General features: G+C 41.6%; 1 protein-coding gene across 1 annotated transcript; it reads right to left on the bottom strand.

The window, feature by feature from the left end:
* Positions 1-3,344: 3,344 nt before the first annotated feature.
* On the bottom strand, positions 3,345-5,366 carry rxfp3 (relaxin family peptide receptor 3). Its single transcript, XM_067990654.1, has one exon. The coding sequence runs from the start codon at positions 5,235-5,237 to the stop codon at positions 3,954-3,956; it is 1,284 nt and encodes a 427-aa protein (XP_067846755.1). The 5' UTR covers positions 5,238-5,366; the 3' UTR covers positions 3,345-3,953.
* Positions 5,367-18,002: the final 12,636 nt, after the last annotated feature.

The following is an 18,002-nucleotide window of genomic DNA, read 5'->3' as shown; positions in this document are numbered from 1 at the left end:
AACAGGTACAAATGCATCAGCAGCCAGAAACAATAATTCAGCAACTAACCTGTAACTCATGCATGATCCCTTTAAATGGTGCTGGCAGGGGCTCCTCCATGCTGTTTAAGACCTGTTCAGCTGTGCAAGATTAGGACAGTCGTTGGCTGGAGTGTTGAGTTCCAAAATCGCATCTGTCCCTTTAAATCAATGTTACACACCAATGTACTGCATATTCGCCCTACTTTACATGGTGCTGGCATTCGTTATCTGCACGTGCGTGAACACCTTTACCAATATGGCGTCCGACACACGTCACACTAGATGTGTGCGCACACATTCCGGACGCCATTTAGGAGGTCGCGTGGCACCTACTAAATGGGCGCTGTCCAGCCCAATTTAGCCCCGCAAGAGTGGAAATATACCGCGGGCTGCAAGTTACTTCCTGCGCACCAGGAGAGCTCTGTGTATGCATTTAAATATCTGCTACTTCACCAGCAACTTTTTTCTAATGTTAGGAAAGTGCAGAAGGGAGTATCCATTTTTCTGTATCATTAGAATGACTCAATTCTAAGTTTATAGGGCAAAGAGATTGAATGGATAGCATGAGCATATTTTTAAGATTCACTTCAGACTGGACTGGAGTGATGTTTCATCTGGGGCTAAGCTTAAGTAATGTGAGACAGTTGGATGAAGATGGTTTCACACTGCTTGATATATTGGGTCCAGATTCTGGAGTTATACTGGCACTCTCACATCAACACGCACCCAAAACTATTTTATATCAATGCAAAAATGGTACACTAACTCCAACTTTCAAAAAAATCTCATTTTGATATATAATGCATAAAAGAACTACTGACTTCAAACGAATTATAGTTATAAATATCAAAGGGGTCTCTCTAACAGAACTAACCAGCAAAAGAGAAAAAATGCAAACTGCTGTGAAAAAAGAATGCATCCTGGGATTTGGATTATATTTATAAATCGCTGACTCATCTAAAATCCTTGTGTGTGGCTTTGAAATATATTCCTGCACATCCATTATTCTTTACATATCTCACCTCAAATGTTTTATTGTACATATAATATTTCAATTAATATTACACAGTCTTTGTCGTTCATGTCATTATGGTAAGAATATTGTATTTATCAATTATAGCCTGAAAATTGCAATCAATATTTGTTTCATTGAAGTAATAAAAATAAAAAAGGGAAATGTTTAGTTCATTTTCTCCTGACATTAATAAACAATAATTTCAGTCTACTGCCCATTAATGTCAACCTGAAGGCAATAATGCAAATTAACTTTTCATATCCGATGGTTCTTTTTCATTTAGTAATGCGGGTAACAGCAGCTAAAGCTAGCTTCATCGAGTAATATCATTAACAAGTTTTGATTTCAATTGCCATAATAAAGACACTCTCAGAATTCACAATATGTGACTGAAATTCCACTGGGTGATTTCAGGCTAAGGAATTAATAATAGCAAACATCAACTGAATTTTACTGGTTGTAATTGGTAAAATGCTGTCCAGTTCAGCTATGGTTAGAATTTTTGAATACTCTTTAGATTTAAGATAATTGATAGATTTTTGTTAACCAAAGGTATTAAGGGATATGGGGCTAAGGTGGGTATATGGAGTTAGGTCACAGATCAGCCATGATCTCATTGAATGGCAGAACAGGCTCAAGGGGCTAAATGGCCTACTCTTGCTCCTATGTTTCTAATTGGCAAAAGAACCAGAGGGGAGATGAGGAGAATTATTTTATGCAGCATGTTGTTATGACCTGGAATGCAATGCCTGAAAGCGTGGTGGATGCAGATTCAATTGTAACTTTCAAAAAGGAATTGGATAAATACTTGAAAAGGAAAAAAATGCAGGGCTATGGGGAAAGAGCAGGGGAGCGGAACTAATTGGTTACTTCTCACAAAGAGCCAGCACAGGCACGATGGGCCAAATGGCCTTCTTCTGTGCTTTATGATTCTATGATTCTTAGTATAATGCGACTTTTCGACTGCAGTTCTACTCTAACCAGTGTGAAACCCAAACTGTGTAAGAGCATATCTTGGAGCAGTTAGTCCTTTCACAGTCAGATTGCCACCCTGACTCCTGAGTTATACTACCACTTATGCGTCAATGCATATCTGAAACTGTTTAGCATCAATGTGAAAGAGGCAGTATAACTATGATAAATTACTAAAGTATTTTAGCACAATAATCCTCCAGGTAGTTAACAATAGTATGTTACACGCAATGTTTTCAATATAATTTTGTTTCCTAACTTTAATTTGCAAAGTATGAGTGCCAAAACTGGTGATATGAAACCAATTACAGTTGTGTAATGACACCTTGAATCTTTAATTTTGGCAGTGGTATTATAAACCGCAAAATGAATTCATATGTATGTACCAGAATCCTAGAAATAGCAGGAACTAAAGGTTAAACGAGTGGAATATTGTAAACAAGGGACCTATACATGCAGATTTAGAATACAACAGTTAACCTCTAACAAACGTGTTACCCACAAAATAAAAGAGCTTTAATATATCTAAAGTTCTGTGTATTTTTAAATTAAGGGTAATTACTGGATTGGTTCTACCAAATATTATTGTTTAGTAAAACTGAATCACGAGTCATAACCATATCGCTGTGCCAGAAGCTCCGTAGTTTGGGGAGGTTTAGGTAATAAATCTGTCATCTTGCATGTGAAAAGAGAATTATTTTATAGATGGAGAATATTAAATATGGTTTGATGGGTCTCCAGCTGAAAAGGGAGGAACAGCTGAAAGGAAAGACACGCCAAGAATAAACTGAAATTTGGAACTCAGATCGGTTGCTATTTGAATAACAGATTGAAAACGATTCTGTGCATGACTATATCAGGGCCTTTGCAAAGATGTGGCAACCAATCACACTGTTGCTATCGTTTCACTCAATGCCCAACTGTTATTAAACAAAAACAGAAAATGCTGGAAATACTCGGCAAGTCAGGCAGCATCTGTGGAGAAAGAAAGAGAGTTAACGTTTTAGGTCGAAGACCCTTCGTCAGAACTGGAAAGATGTAACAATTTTTGAGCAAGTACAGAGCAAGGGAAAGGGGGGAAGAAGGAGGGGGAAGGAAAGAACAAAAGGGGAGGTCTGTGATAAGGTGGAGGGCAGGAGTGATTAAATGACAACAGGGATGATGGTGCAAGGCAAGGAGGGTGGTAATGGGACAAGTAAAGAAACAAAAGATGGGTCTAAAGGAGCAATTGCTGCCCAATTGTTATTCTATGGTTGTGTATAAAAAAAATAGATTTATTTTCTGCTCAGTTTGTTGATCGGTTAACACAAAAAAAAATTGAGTCTGTTACATCATGTTTCCTATTATCATTGTCTTTTATTGTTTGTGAATGTTGTTAAGAACTATTTTAAGAGAACTTCCATCGTACAATGTTGTATAGTTATTCTATTGTTTTAACAATAGCTGGAGTACCTTATTTCATGGGTTTTGAAGCTGTATACTGAAGGAACTGTTCATGGTCTCGACCCGATTTCTGCTACCATTTCACGATAGTTTCAAAAAAATGTGATTTGTGTTTAGTTTCAATAACTTTTGACGGTTGTTCTGCTTTTAATTCGCTCCCAGTGCGCGGATATCCACTGCTCGGCTGATTCCGTGTAGATATATTAACCTAACAAGCAGATCTTTGGAAAAGGGAATCTTCCCCCTAAAGTTATTTTTAATGTTGTGAATTGGCACTGCTGCGGTTTGAACTGCATGACGATTAACACATATTTTAACCTCGTCTCTATAAACAATTGGACTAGAATGGCAAAACCATAACAATTGGCATTTGTGAGCTAACGGGTGTAAAAGGAAACCGAGGCAGACTTACACTAAATGATCCATTCACGATGATTTTAGAAACACAAAATATCGTCCCTCTGAAAAACGGAACAATTTAATCTGTCCCACTGAGAGACTTCTAATATCGGCGTTCCGCAGAGTTGGCGGGCAAGATATCATATCGACCATTGTACATCACAACCCCTGGGGGGTAGTACAACATTTCTGGCGGCACTGGGTTTGTTGGAATTATGGCATGTCTCTGCTCATCCTGTTCTGGCTTAGTGGTAGCTGTGAAGGGGCGCATATGTATAATGGTTGGGGAGGTCATCCTCCAAAACATGCTCTTCAACGCCTTCCTAAACTCTCTCCTCATCAGGCAGTACAGAACAGGGTTCAAGCAGCTGTTAGTGTGAGCCAGGCAGACGGTTATGGGGAAGATATAGGACTGGGTGGTGTAGTACTCGTAGTTAAAGTGAACGACGTTGAGCTTGACCAGGACACCCCAAAAGGTCAAGGCTTGGTTGGGAAGCCAGCATAGAAAGAATGAAAGGACAACGATCGTGACTGACTTGGTCACCTTCGACCTCCTCTTGGTGCTGCAGGTGCTAATGTTTTTGTTGGTAACGTAACTCAGAAGGAGCAGGTAGCAGACGGTGATGATGACTAGAGGAATTAGGAAACCCAACAAGACCTTTTGGATCTGGTACAGGCCGAGCCAGAACTGGCTAGAGTCCTTCTGGTCTGGGAACTTGAGCAGGCAGAACTCCTCGTTGGAGAACGTGAGGGTTGTGGAAAAAACGGCGTGGGGAATGGTGGCCAAGATCGCAGAAATCCAGATCAGGATACTCATCCATTTAGCGGAGCACCCGGGGAGCCTCCTCTTGGGCTTCAGTGCCGATGCCACTGACCAATACCTCGCAATGCTCATGGCCGTCAGGAAGAAGACGCTGGCGTACATGTTCATGACCGTCACCGAGGAGACTATCTTGCACATGACCTTTCCAAAGGGCCAGCTGAAGTCCAAGGCGGTATCCACTGCCCAGAAAGGAAGGGTCAAGACGAACTGAAAGTCCGTCACTGCCAGGCTGGTCACGAACAGGTTGATGGAGGATTTCTTCCACCCTTGCCTGCTCTTCATGAGGTACAAGACCAGCACATTGCCGAACAGCCCCAGCGCGCAGACCACCGAGTAAACTATAGAGATGGTAATTCGCACGGCGGCAGACCCGTCCCCAATGATGCCCTGCTCGTCCACGTCAAAATACTTCAGCAACTCGTTCAGAGACTGGTTGGTTTTGTTCAACACGAAAAGTTTCTCGAGGGGGGAAGCGGGAAGCGCCTCCGTTTTGTCCCTGTCGACCATGGCAGCTTCTAAAGGGGCCGAGCGGTTACTGGGGATGAAACTGACCTCCATCACCATGTTCTAATTCACTGGGCATTAGGCGCCGAGCTCTCGCCGTTTCATCCTTTATCCTCGCTCGGAACCGTCTCCAAAGCGGAAAGTAGCCAGCGAGCTAGCGGGACACATCTTTATATCTCACCCTTAAAAACCTCCCTCAAATTACGCCAGCAAGTAGGAAGCTCATTTCCAGCGCATGCGTTCGCGGCGCTAAGCTCTCCAGCAGCTGAGATGCCTGGAGACCTTTCCTCACCGCTTACACCATATTATATGAATGGAAATCCAGCTTCAGAACTCCAGTCTCCGTTTTGCAAGACATCGCATCCGCTAATTTTTAAACACCGGCCGATGTACATCTAAGGGAGGTGCAGGACATTGGGATTGAACCAGTGAGAAGGTGACTGACTGTCCAGTACTGTTGCAGTTTGCCGCCATCCTTTAAATACTGAAGCATCACTTTTTAACGATTGGCTTCATATTTCAGGCTTGGGTTTTGCACTAGCACCGACTAGCGATTATATAATAGTTTGGAGTCCAATGGGTGGTCAATCAGTAATTTGGGCTCTTAATTCATATATTTTGAAAATGATTTAACTGCACACACCAGGAGCAGACCCGCTCTTCTATTTCGTATTTGAAATGTCAACTACATTTCTGCAATCCACACGAAACCGGGATCTTTCACCGCAGTGTCACTGGACTCGGTGCTGCCCCATTTACCTGAAAGGTTTTGGAGCGTGTCCCATGGGGTTGGCCAAATGTTAACATACGGCGATAGATTCGACTGGATACGGATACATTTTTAATCGTTTTCCTTATACAATTCCACTTTGTTTCGTTTTATTGTTCTTTGCTTTCCCACGCAGTCTAAGATAATTTGGTTTGCCTACCTTGTTGCATTTAGTGATTCATGTTTTGCTGTATAAATGCAAGTTGTTGTTGTTTTGATGTATGTTATTGCACAGAGTCCTGCACTGGATCTAGCCATTGCAACATGGTCAGTATCGCCTATCATCTGAACACCGATATCAGCGATTCATTTTTACTTCACAGTTATTTTATTTGCTTCCACCGATTAAAATGTTTTTTTTTCATTGATGTGAAACTTTGAGGGAGTGATCGGAAAGGCACCAGACTGAGGGAGAATGCAGAAAGAGAGAGACCGGCTACCACCCTTAGTGTCAACAAAAACAAGACTACAAGAAGAACAGAAAGCGAGGCAAACACTCAGTTGGTCAGTCAGCACCTGTCGAGAGAACAGGCAGGTTGACGTTTGGAGCGTGTCATTGGGAACTGACAGCACTGAACCCGGGCTGACCATTTGTTAACGAACGGCGGTAGGGTGAGCGAGATATGTAGATCTAATTTCAATCGCTATCCTCAATAGTCTCCACAACCCAGAACTGCAGCGGCCGCTCTCTCTTTTATGCAGAATCTTTGAATTACAGATTTGCTTTCTTCAAGGTCTGTTAGGGGTCTTCGTTTAAAACAAGATCAATTTAACATAAAACAAAAACAAAATACTGTGGATGTTGGGAATCTGAAATGAAAACAGTAAACGCTGGAAACAGCGGGTCAGGCAGCATCTGTGGAGAGAGAAACAAGAGTTTACGTTTCAGGCCGATGACCTTTCATCAGAACTGTTTAACATAAAGACTTTTTTAAACGCGGAGTCTTAATTCAGACTATGTTTTACAGGTTTATACACAGTCTTTATTTTTGGTTCTGCTTTCCGTGCTGTGTTTCTATAGGAAGTTTGTTTGATATTTATTCATCTATAAACAGCCTACTTTATGAAGGCACGGTTCCTTTTTCAAGATGTTTGCTTTCTAAAGCGTTTTTTCTATCTGTTTTTTGTCAGGGATGTCATTATTTTATATAGGGTCCTTGCTTTTTATAGGATCGGTTTTGTAATACTTTCTATAAGGACTTCTGTTTTGAAAAGGGTTTCTACTTTGAGACGGAGCTTCTTGTTTTATATAATGAGCAGGGAATTAAGTGATTTTATATCAATTTACTGATGATGCCGTACTTTAGAATAAATCGAGGTCCGTTTCCTGACAATGTAATAAATGCAATACTGCGCTAAAATCCCTCTTGCTGAGAGAGCAGGATTACTTTCGGAGGGCACACCTTCACGGGAACTAAAGTAAAACAAGGAGAGGCAAACAACATATAGAACCGGAAATAAAACACGAAGAGGCAGCAATATAGAGAAAGGAAGCAGGCTGGGTGATTAAAATGAAAGGAAAGATTAAATAACAGGAAATCATAAAAGTGAAAAGAGATGGGAAGATCTGGAAGAGAACACGAGTATTGACCTGGTTGTAATTCAATGAAAGCCTTGTGCCAGGATTAATAGAGAGGGGCAGTGTTGTCCTGCTGCATTTGATCTCAGTCGGGATGACAGTAACCTGCAATTGGCCTTGGTGTCCCTGTGTTTGGGAGGAGATCCCCCTCATGATTGCTAACCAGGATAGTGTGCATGTACAGAAGACAGAGGTTGTAATCCCTCTCATGGCGCAAGTGGGGCTCAGGCTTTGGTCATGACCTAAAGATTGAACACATTTTTGAACAGATTTCAGCTTTCTTACAAAGGGGGCTGAGAGGGCAGGTGTGCCTACTTTCCGAGGGGATCTCAACAATTCCCATACTGGCACTCTTTCACTGCAGTTTGCAGCCTGTAAGGACTGTCAGGAGCCCAATATGTATCCGTAGTCTCATGGGTTCCCGCTGTTTTTTTTTTAAACCTTTGTTGGAGGTCCTGGACTAATGCATCCCAGCACTTACATTAAGATACTCTCCCCTTACCACATATAAATTTGCAACCCAATGTGTTTATCTAATTCACTCTTAAATATTGTAACACTTGGCATCACTAGTCATTTGTGGTATAGCATTCCATATCCTAATAGCCTTTTGCATGAAGACATTCCTTCTAACCTTCCCAATAATGCTTCAAGTACTAATCCTAAATTTATGCTCACTCGTTGCAAGGTCCTGGCTATGTATTTCAACATTCCACTGGCTCTGTTGATTGCTGTTCTGCATTGGCTGGACATTTTGATTGTTGACTCTACTAAGACTCCTTGGTTTCTCATTCTTAGCCATTTAAACATCATTCATGGAGTATTTTGTCCAGCTCATCCTGTAATTTCTGAGTGCCTCCTCTGATTCACTGAGCAGTGGAACTAATCTTTTGCTCTATCTATTTACCCTCTCAAACCCTTTTATAATTTTGTACATTTCTTTTAGTTCCCCATAACCATCACTGCTCTAATGAAGACAGCTGTAGTTTTTCAAGTTTCTCATCATAACAATATTTTCTCATCTTTTTAAAAAAATGTTCTTGTGATGTGGGTGACACCAGGAAGGCAGTATTTATTGCTGATCCCCACATTGCTCTGAGGGCATTAGGAGTCGACCACATAATGTGGAGCTAGAGTCACATGTAAACCTCACCAGGAAGGATTCGCAGGTTCCCTTCCCTGAAGGACATTAATGAACCAGTTTTTTTTTACAACAATCCAGCAGCAGGGTATTTTCTGGTGCTAGAATTTATTAAATTCAATTCCACAACTTGCCATGATGGGTTTTGAACTCATGATATCTAGGTTACTAGTCCAGTACCATAATCACTAGGCTACTGTATCCTCTTTGGAGCAGGATTCTCCTCCCAGTGGCAATGTTCCAATGGGCTGCTACTTCTGCCCACTCTACCATGCTGCTACAACCCTGACCCAATTACTTGCACTGTGGGCTCCTGGTTGATTTCCAAGAGGAAGCCACAAAATCTTGGCAGTGCTTCAGTAGAGCCACTGATGCGGCATCTGAAGAGGTGGCTGGGCATTTAAGGTGGCAATAAAGTCCCAAAGATCAGAGAATTGGCTGCCTTGCAGGCCTCAACGGAGACTGAGGTCTACACAGATGCCAGATTGGAATGAGAAGAGTCCTCAATGAAGCCCTCTTCCTCCATTAGGGGACCTCGTGGCCATTACCACTGTCTCCTGGAGCTTACTGCCATCTTCAAGGTTTAGCTGGGAAAGAGGGGGTCAGCTGAAAGGATAACTTCAGAACTCGAAGTGAGGAAGGATGCTGCACTGCCAATTGTTTTTTAAATCATAATTTCTTCTATGAGTCAGGCTGCTACTGGCAACAACTAAAACAAACTGCACTGACTGCTAATGGATCTGCTATGTATTTCCAGCATTTCCTATTTTTATTTCAGATTTGTAGCATTTGCAGTTTTTCTGTTGATCAGTGTGCTAAACCAATACCTTCATCCATAGTATCTTCTCTGTACATGGACCCCTAAATCTCTTTGGACCTCCACTGTTTCTAGCTGTTCACCATTTAAAAAATATTTGGATCTATCCTTTTTGGTACAAAACCGTTGACCTCATACTTATCTGCCTTGAAATCCATCTGCCACAGTTTTGCCCACTCACTTAATCTATCAATGTCTCTTTGCAATTTTATGCTGCTGTCTACACTACTTATTGTGCTACCAATCTGGGAAGGAAGCGGAAATAACAGATAAAAGTCAAGAGTCAGCTGCACTAATTATTATAACAAAAAGAAAGCTAATAGTCAATGATTTTTTGTTAAAAAACGCACAGCATGTTTGTCAGTTTATGTAAAGAAAAAACACAGGCTAATTTTTCCGGCATATACCCTTCTCCAATAAGAGGGCAGATCTTAGCTATCATGGTAAAAATGCTGTCCTGTTGACAAAAAAATAACTGCCGTGTCAGAGCAGCTGACCCACCTGATTTATGAGTAATCAGGCCAAAGTGTTTAGCTACGAGATGAATATTACTGACCATGAAGTCTGGGACAGTGTGCGTGCGTGTGTTTGACTGCCGATAGGATGGACTTGATGACAAATTATATAGCCAATGATTTCTTTGAAGTTATAAACAATCTGAAATTCAAGCCGGCTTGTTGGTCATCTGCTAACCAGTCCTGGTTAACATAGCTAGCAAAATAGCTGCTAAGAGAAGGAGAGTTGTTAGGAGAAAGCAGAAGATCTTTAAAGCGGTACATGGAGCCTCGTCAGAGCAATACAAAATGGCTGTAAAAGTAAATTATGATAAAGTGTGTCATCAGGCCAGCAGGGTTATTAGGTAGATGAAGGCCCTAAGCTCTGGAATTCCCTCCTTAAACCTCTCCACCTCTCCCTACCTCTCTCTCCTCCTTTAAGATGCTCCTTAAAACCTACCTCTTTGACCAAGCTTTGGTCACCTGTCCAAATACCTCCTTATATGACTCGGTGTCAAATTCTGTCTGATAACACTCCTGTGAAGCATCTTGGGACGTTTTACTACGTTAAATGCGCTATAGAAATGCAAGTTGTTGTTATTGGTGAAGGTGGATTAGTGGGTTGGGTTCGTTGGCAAGGGTGTGCAATTACACAAAAATGATCCTAAATTGTTTTTCTGTTGGCCACATTGTGTCACAATTACGGTCAAAAGTGTTCCTCTGGGTTAGTGCAAATGACTAACAATTTGCATGCTGTGCAAAAAAAGACTGTGAAGGATTTTTTTGGGAGGAGGAAAGAGCATCAAATTTGCTCTCTCTATACTAATACTGTAGTATGCATCAGTCATATGGAGTTTGGAAAAGTGTAGAATGTGCTGCACAGATAGAAAACTTCAATGTACCAATTTAGTGGGAGGAATTATTACCTAATTAATGGCAAGGAGGGATGGAGGAGGAATGGCAATGATCTTGGAGAAAAGGGTCAGGAACTACCAACTTGCCTTGGAGCTCCCTTCTGAGGCTAATGAATAGGACTCTGAGGTATACATATCATCAATGCTCCAGACTGCAGTTAAATTTCTATTCACACAAAGGACGGCTTTCAGGGTAATCAGAAAGAAACAGGTTGGATTTCACTCTCATTAAGAATGTGTAGGGCAGGTTGTGGCTTTGTGTGAGCTTGCAGAGCATCATAAAACTGAGGGGAAACCATTTACATTTACTTTCCAGTTTTCATAATGTTTTCAATGTATTGCCTTATGTGGCCCTTATGAAGAAGCTAGACACTATGGCAGTATGTGGCCAAATTCTGGATTTGGATTTTATTCAGTTGGTGCCCTTCAGCTTTAAGATTCACCAAGATTCATTTGAAAGAGGAGTGAGGCAATGTTATCATTTATCCGGTTTGATATCTTCATTAAAGATGTGTTGAAAGGTAGTTTAGGCATTTCTGATGGTACTGTGGTACTGCTATTTGCAGATAATATTGGGCGTGATTTTATCCCTACCACAGTTAAAATTGATTGGGTGACTTACCTGACAATGTCCCACCTGAATCCCGCGGTCTTCCATTTTACCCTGCTCTTTTAAGCAGGTGGTAAAGGCACCTGTCTGCAACTGGCAGGCTCCTTCTTTTAAATATGCAGATTGGGGTCCGATGTCGTCACCCTGATTATTTTATCTCTGGCCTGAGCAGGGAAGCCGTTGTGGCTTTCTCACTAGGTGAAGACAGCGAGAAGAGGATCTGAGACCTGAAGAGACCAATTTAAGGTAGGTTTTTTTACTTTCCTTTGGGGCCAGCTGGAGCAGGAGTGCTCCTTTCCACAAGGAAAGTTTAGATACCTGCTGCCCCATGTTGCTCCCTTCCCTGTGACTTACCTACTTGCCGGTGAGCCTTCTTTTGCTGTCAGCTGGCAGCCTTCTGCTACCAGAATTTACACCCACCGGCCAGCTGCTGCTTTCCTCCCATTTCAGGTGGATTGCTGACCGGCAGCATGCAGATGAGGCGCAAGAGTTAAGATCGCCTGGACCTCATGCTGCCGACATGGAGCACATTTGGCACTCACCCCAGCCAGTCAATATTTTTTAAAGCTGAAAAGAGAAGAATAAATGCTGGTTTATATATAAAGATCACCTGTCAGATGTATACATGCATTAGAAAGACGAAGGGATAGTTGAAAACCAAATGTAGGGGTATTAAGTGGGAGGTAGATGTGGAAAATAGAGTGAGGGATGACAAGGTTTGAAATTGCTAAGTTCATATAATTACATAGAAATTACAGCACAGAAACAGGCCATTCAGCCCAACTGGTCCATGCCGGTACTTATGCTCCACATGAGCCTCCTCCCACCCTCCTTCATCTAACCCTATCAATATAGCTTTCTATTCCTTTCTCCCTCATGTATTTATCTAGTTTCCGCTTCAATGCACCTATGCTATTCACCTCAACTATGCCATGTGGTAGCGAGTTCCACATTCTAACCACTCTCTGGGGTAAAGAAGTTTGTCCTGAATTCCTTATTGGATTTATTAGTGACCATCTTATATTTATGATCCCTAATTTTGGACTGTCCAAAAGTGGAATTATCTTCTCTACGTCTACCCTATCGAACCACATCCAGAAAGCTTCAGAATTCCAAAGTGAAAGATGAGATATTGCAGTATATCTTTGTGTTGATCATCTGTCTGAGCAGATCACCTGCCCATTGTAGATTGGAACAGTGTACACTAAAGACAAAAAGGTTGGCTTGGAAGCGGGAGAGTATGTTGAAGTGGCAAGTCACAGGGAGCTCAGAGTCACACTTGCAGATACAGCAAGGATGTTCAGTAGAGCAACTGTCCAATTTGCATTTAGTTTCCCTAGTTTAAAGGAGACTACGCCATAAGCAGCAAATGTAATATATCAGATTGGGAGATCTACACTTAGATTGCTGTCTCACCTAAAGTGTTTGGGGTGCTTAACGATGGTGTGAAAAGAAACGAATGGACAGATGTATTTCGGAGTTGTTTCGCTCATCTTTTTCTCTTAATGCCTTTTCACAATTTGACTCAGTTCACCTTTCTGTAACATTCAGCACTTTTCACCTCTTTCTAAGCTGCTAAGGATCTGTTCGCAGGCCATGTGCTGGCTGTTTTCAATTATAGTTAGCATATATCTGTAGTTTTGACCGTTTTCTATTCTTCTTCCCTTACCTTGGCCTTCTGGTCAGTCCTATATAGAGACTCTTCTGCTTTCCCTTTTCCAGTTCTGACCATCTGAAACAGGGGTGGATTAGCACATGGGCCTATCTATGGCTTGTGCCCTGGGCTCCAGCCAAATATAGGGTCCTGGTAAAACTCACCATAATGCAGAAAAGTACATACAACTGCTGGCTCAGTTTTATTTAAGCATAGTATATTGTGATATGATCTGCTTTATTATTAATGCAGTGTAAACATTTTAAGGGCCTACTTTTTCATGTAATTTTCTAGACATTTCAGTTTTAATGGTGGTGGTGGGGGGGGGGGGGGTTTGGAGGAGTCCTGAATGTACTTGGTGCCCAGGTCTCCAAGAAGTCTTGATCTGGCTTAATATAAAAAGGAAGAGAGTAGCTAAAGTAAGTATAGGTCCCTTAGAGGAAAGAATAATGAAAAACAAGGAAATGGCAGAGGCATTGAACAGATATTTTGTATCTGTCTTCACAGTTGAAGACACTAAAAGCATAGTAGATAATCAAGGGGCAAAGGGGAATGAGGATCTAAAAACAATCACTGTCACTAGAGAAAAAGTACTAGGCAAACTGATGGGTCTGCTGGCTGACAAGTCCCTTGGACCCGATAGCTTGCATCCGAGGGTTTTAAAAGAAGTGGCTATAGAGATAGTGGAGACATTGGTTGTAATCTTCCAAAATTCACTAGATTCTGGAAAGGTCCTAACGAATGGGAAAACCGCAAATGTAACGCCCCTATTCAAGAAAGGAGGGAGACAGAAAGCAGGTAACTATAGACCAGTTAGCCTAATATCTGTCATTGGAAAAATGTTAGAATCGATTATTAAGGAAATAGTAGCAGGACATTTAGAGACTCAAAATAAAATCAAGGAGCATCAACATGGTTTTATGAAAGGGAATTCATGTCTGACAAATTTATTAGAGTTCTTTGAGGAAGTATCGAGCAGGGTGGATAAAGGGGAACCAGTAGATGTAATGTATTTGGATTTCCAAGAGGCATTCGATAAGGTGCCACATAAAAGGTTACTGCACAAGGTGAGAGCTCATGGTGTTGGGGGCAATATGTTAGCATGGATAGAGGATTGGCTAACTAACAGAAAACAGACAGTCGGGATAAAAGCGTCATTTTCAGGATGGCAAACTGTAACTAGTGGGGTGCCGCAGGGATCAGTGCTTGGCCTCAACTATTTACAATATATATCAATGACTTGGATGAAGGAAGCAAGTGTCTTGTGGCCAAATTTGCTGATGATACAAAGATAGGTGGAAAAGTAAGTTGTGAGGAGGACTCAAAGTGTCTGCAAAGGAATATAGATAGGTTAAGCGAGTGGGCAAAAATTTGGCAGATGGAGTATAAAGTGGGAAAATGTGAAGTCATCCACTTTGGTAGGAAGAATAAAAAAGCAAAATATATAAATGGAGAAAGACTACAGAGGGATTTGGGTGTCCTCGTACATAAAACACAAAAAGTTAGTATACAGGTGCAGCAGGTAATTGAGAAGGCAAATGGAATATTGGCCTTTATTTCAAGGAGCATGGAGTATAAAAGCAGGGAAGTCTTGCTACAACTGTACAGGGTGCTGGTGAGACCACACCTAGAATACTGCGTATAGTTTTTTTAAGGAAGGACATACTTGCATTGGAGACGGTTCAGAGAAGGTTCACTAGGTTGATTCCGGATATGGAAAGGTTTTCTTATGAGGGAAGATTGAGCAGGTTGGGCCTATACTCACTGGAGTTTAGAAGAATGAGAGGAGATCTTCTTGAAACATGTAAGATTCTGAGGGGATTTGACAGGGTAGATGCTGAGAGGATGTTTCCTCTCATAGGGGAATGTAGAACTAGGGGGCATAGTCTCAGAATAAAGGGTCGCCCATTTAAGACGGAGATGAGGAGAAATTTCTTCTCTCAGAAGGTTGTGAACCTTTGGAATTCTTTGCCCCAAAGAGCGGTGGAGGCCGAGTCATTGAATATATTCAAGGCTGAGTAAGACAAATTTTTGATCAGCAAGGGAGTCAAAGGATATGGGGAATAGGCGGGAAAGTGGAGATGAGGTAAAAATCAGATCAGCCATGATCTCATTGAATGGTGGAGCAGGCTCGAAGGGCCGAATGGCCTACTCATGCTCCTATCTCTTATGTTCTTATGTACTTATGGCTCTGATCCGAAATATCTAACCTATTTTTATTAGGTGCGGTAGACCTCCTCTGTAATTACATTAACTGCTTATATTCCCCTTTTTGGCCCTGGGTTAGGAAGAACAGGATCACCGACCTTTATTTCTGACACCTTCTGACTTCTTCACGAAAGGGCAGCCACTTCGAGACAGAAGAAATAGGAAGTAAAACATAGGAGAGGAAGAATGGGACAGAAAATAATACTACACAAGTCGAGATTTGAGTTTTGTTTTACAGATTTCTCCGAATGCCTCACTTTAGACGAGTTATGTCAATTCCAGTCACTGTTGGCCTCTGCCATTAGGAACACGTAACGACTGGAGAGTCACTAAGCAAAATATGTGCACTTTATGGACTATTCAGCAGAGCTCGCTCCATGGATAGAGGGGGAGAAGACATGTCACACCATAAATCAGAAACTTTTCGATCCACGGTGCTTTGATTTAGGGGTTTATCATTTCAGAGATGTGGAAGATTCTCTACAATAGCTGTTAACCTCCTGATCCCGGTTTGCTGCTCGGGAGATGCCGCCTAGAATTAGATATTTGGATAAATATCGTGCGTTGTGTAAAACTGCCACGCGTCCCGACTCCAATTTTTATCACGAGTTAAACGTCTTCCTCATACTCGCCGCTAGATGACTCTAATGACCGATTTCTGCTTTTATAGGGGAATCTTCACAGCCAAATTACACTGTCCTCACTCACATCCACGGACTGGACAAAAAAATACACGATGTGTTTGATTTTTATGTTAAATGGCTTTTAAGCAGGGCTTTCTATTGATGCAACTTCCCCTGCATGACACTGGAGTTGTACCAATTATTTTAAATGCTGTTATTACAAAGTGACATCGTTCTCTGTTAGAATTAGATATTTGGACAAATATCGTAGGTTGTGCAATACTGTAAAGTCCTGTAATCACTGGTATAAAGTATGTTTCAGCCTATTATTTATCGTTAACCTAAAATAGTCACAAACATCCTCCTGTCCAAACTGGTCTTATTGTCGACAAGCTACTTTATTTGCATCGTGGTGATGATTTCCGGATATTGGTTACAAGAAGTGTTCAAAGGCGTTTTTGCGTTAAAGGACTTTATAATGGGACTTGCGCAAAAAATATTTTAATGCCACTTCAGTTTTCATTTTGCGGGATTGACATTTGTTCGAAAAGCAAAGCTGATTATTAACCATTTGAAGGTCGCATCTGTTTGTGCGAAGATTAAAAACGCAACAAAATATCAATGTATAGAGATCAATTGTCTGTGCGCGTCTAACTCGACCTTCTGGCAGTTTTCCGGATGGAAAAGATCTCCAGATTGCCAGTTAAATAGGCGTTAGGTGATCAAAGGCGCATTTTACATATACTGCAGTGTATCAAGGTTACCCAATATTTACTATAGTTAAGTTTTAGCTGAGTGGGTCGCGTGGAATCCGATTATATAGAATCATAGAGCACAGAAAGAGGCTGTTCGGCCGATCGTGCCTCTGCCGGCTCTCGGAAGGGCTACACACTCGTACGTTTAATGTAAAAATATTTTAAACGCCTTACAAGTTGCAATTTAATTTAAAATACAAGGGTGAGAGGATGTTGTGGAAACGGAGCTGAACTGAAACGCCAATCCAATATATGTTTTAGAACTGCGTCGTAGTATTGCTTTAGTATTTAGTCCTGCTTTCAGGCTGGTGAAGGGTAACGCTGCAATTTTATGTCTCCAGGGCTAAACAGCAATTACAAGTATTGCCAGGCTATTTTTTCCCTCAATTCTAAACACGCTTTCCCGGAGGAAAAAGCTGATGTGACCATATAGCTAAAATTGATTTTATAATATAAACACAATTTCTCTCCTGTCTAAGGTGGGTTTGGAGGTCAGACTCCTGTTTAATTAAATCTATTGGGGAGCGCTTGTCCACGTCTGCACACAAGGGAAAGCACTCTGGAGCTGTGTGAGTTGAAACTTGCGCTGCTGCTGATAGTGCAGTCAACATCAATCACGTTTGATGGGAGGAGGTCAGAATCGACATTTAGTCGGTGGAGAGAGAGAGAAAAAAGGTTTAATTTAAAAGCCCATCGCTAATGTAGTAGAGCCAGGTCGTACGGCGATAAATATAGGTGTCTAAAGACTTAGCAGAAACTGTTAATTAAAGACTCTGCTTTTGCCCTCCCTTATCGACACCACCAGGTCCAATTTGGAGCCAGGAACCTGGGAGATTTCAACTCCTTCAAACTTTCCCACGTGTTTTTTTCTCTCTTGCTTCTACAGTTGCAACGTGTGAAGGCACAGTGTTACTAGATTCCACTCCGTTCATTGCCCGGGCTGTTTGTTTTTTGAATGAATGAAATTAACACAGACACACACAAGATCGAAAAAGGAAACGTTTAAAACCAGAATTCTCAATAAGTACTGTCAGCGGGGGGAGGGTCGGGTCTGGTAGATTTGGTGCTACAATCTATTTAGATTGTCACTGCGTGCGTTAACATGCACATATCTGTACAGAATTGCACACCCGTTCATGTAAACAGGAGTTAACTGGGGCGATTTTTTTTATTTGGAAATCGCCATGGGCAGTTATCGAACCCTCCCTCTTTCCTCAAGAAATAAGACGCCGAAGTTTTCGATCACTCCTCCTCCAGCGAT

The sequence above is a fragment of the Heptranchias perlo genome, chromosome 1 (genome assembly GCF_035084215.1).
Source record: "Heptranchias perlo isolate sHepPer1 chromosome 1, sHepPer1.hap1, whole genome shotgun sequence".
Classification (NCBI taxonomy): Eukaryota; Metazoa; Chordata; class Chondrichthyes; order Hexanchiformes; family Hexanchidae; genus Heptranchias; species Heptranchias perlo.
Note: the sequence above shows the minus strand (reverse complement) of the source record. Positions and strands in the feature narration are given on the sequence as shown.

What these genes read in the sequence shown, in the direction of transcription:
- rxfp3 (XM_067990654.1), bottom strand. Translation starts at nt 5,237, where the DNA reads ATGGTGATGGAGGTCAGTTTCATCCCCAGTAACCGCTCGGCCCCTTTA.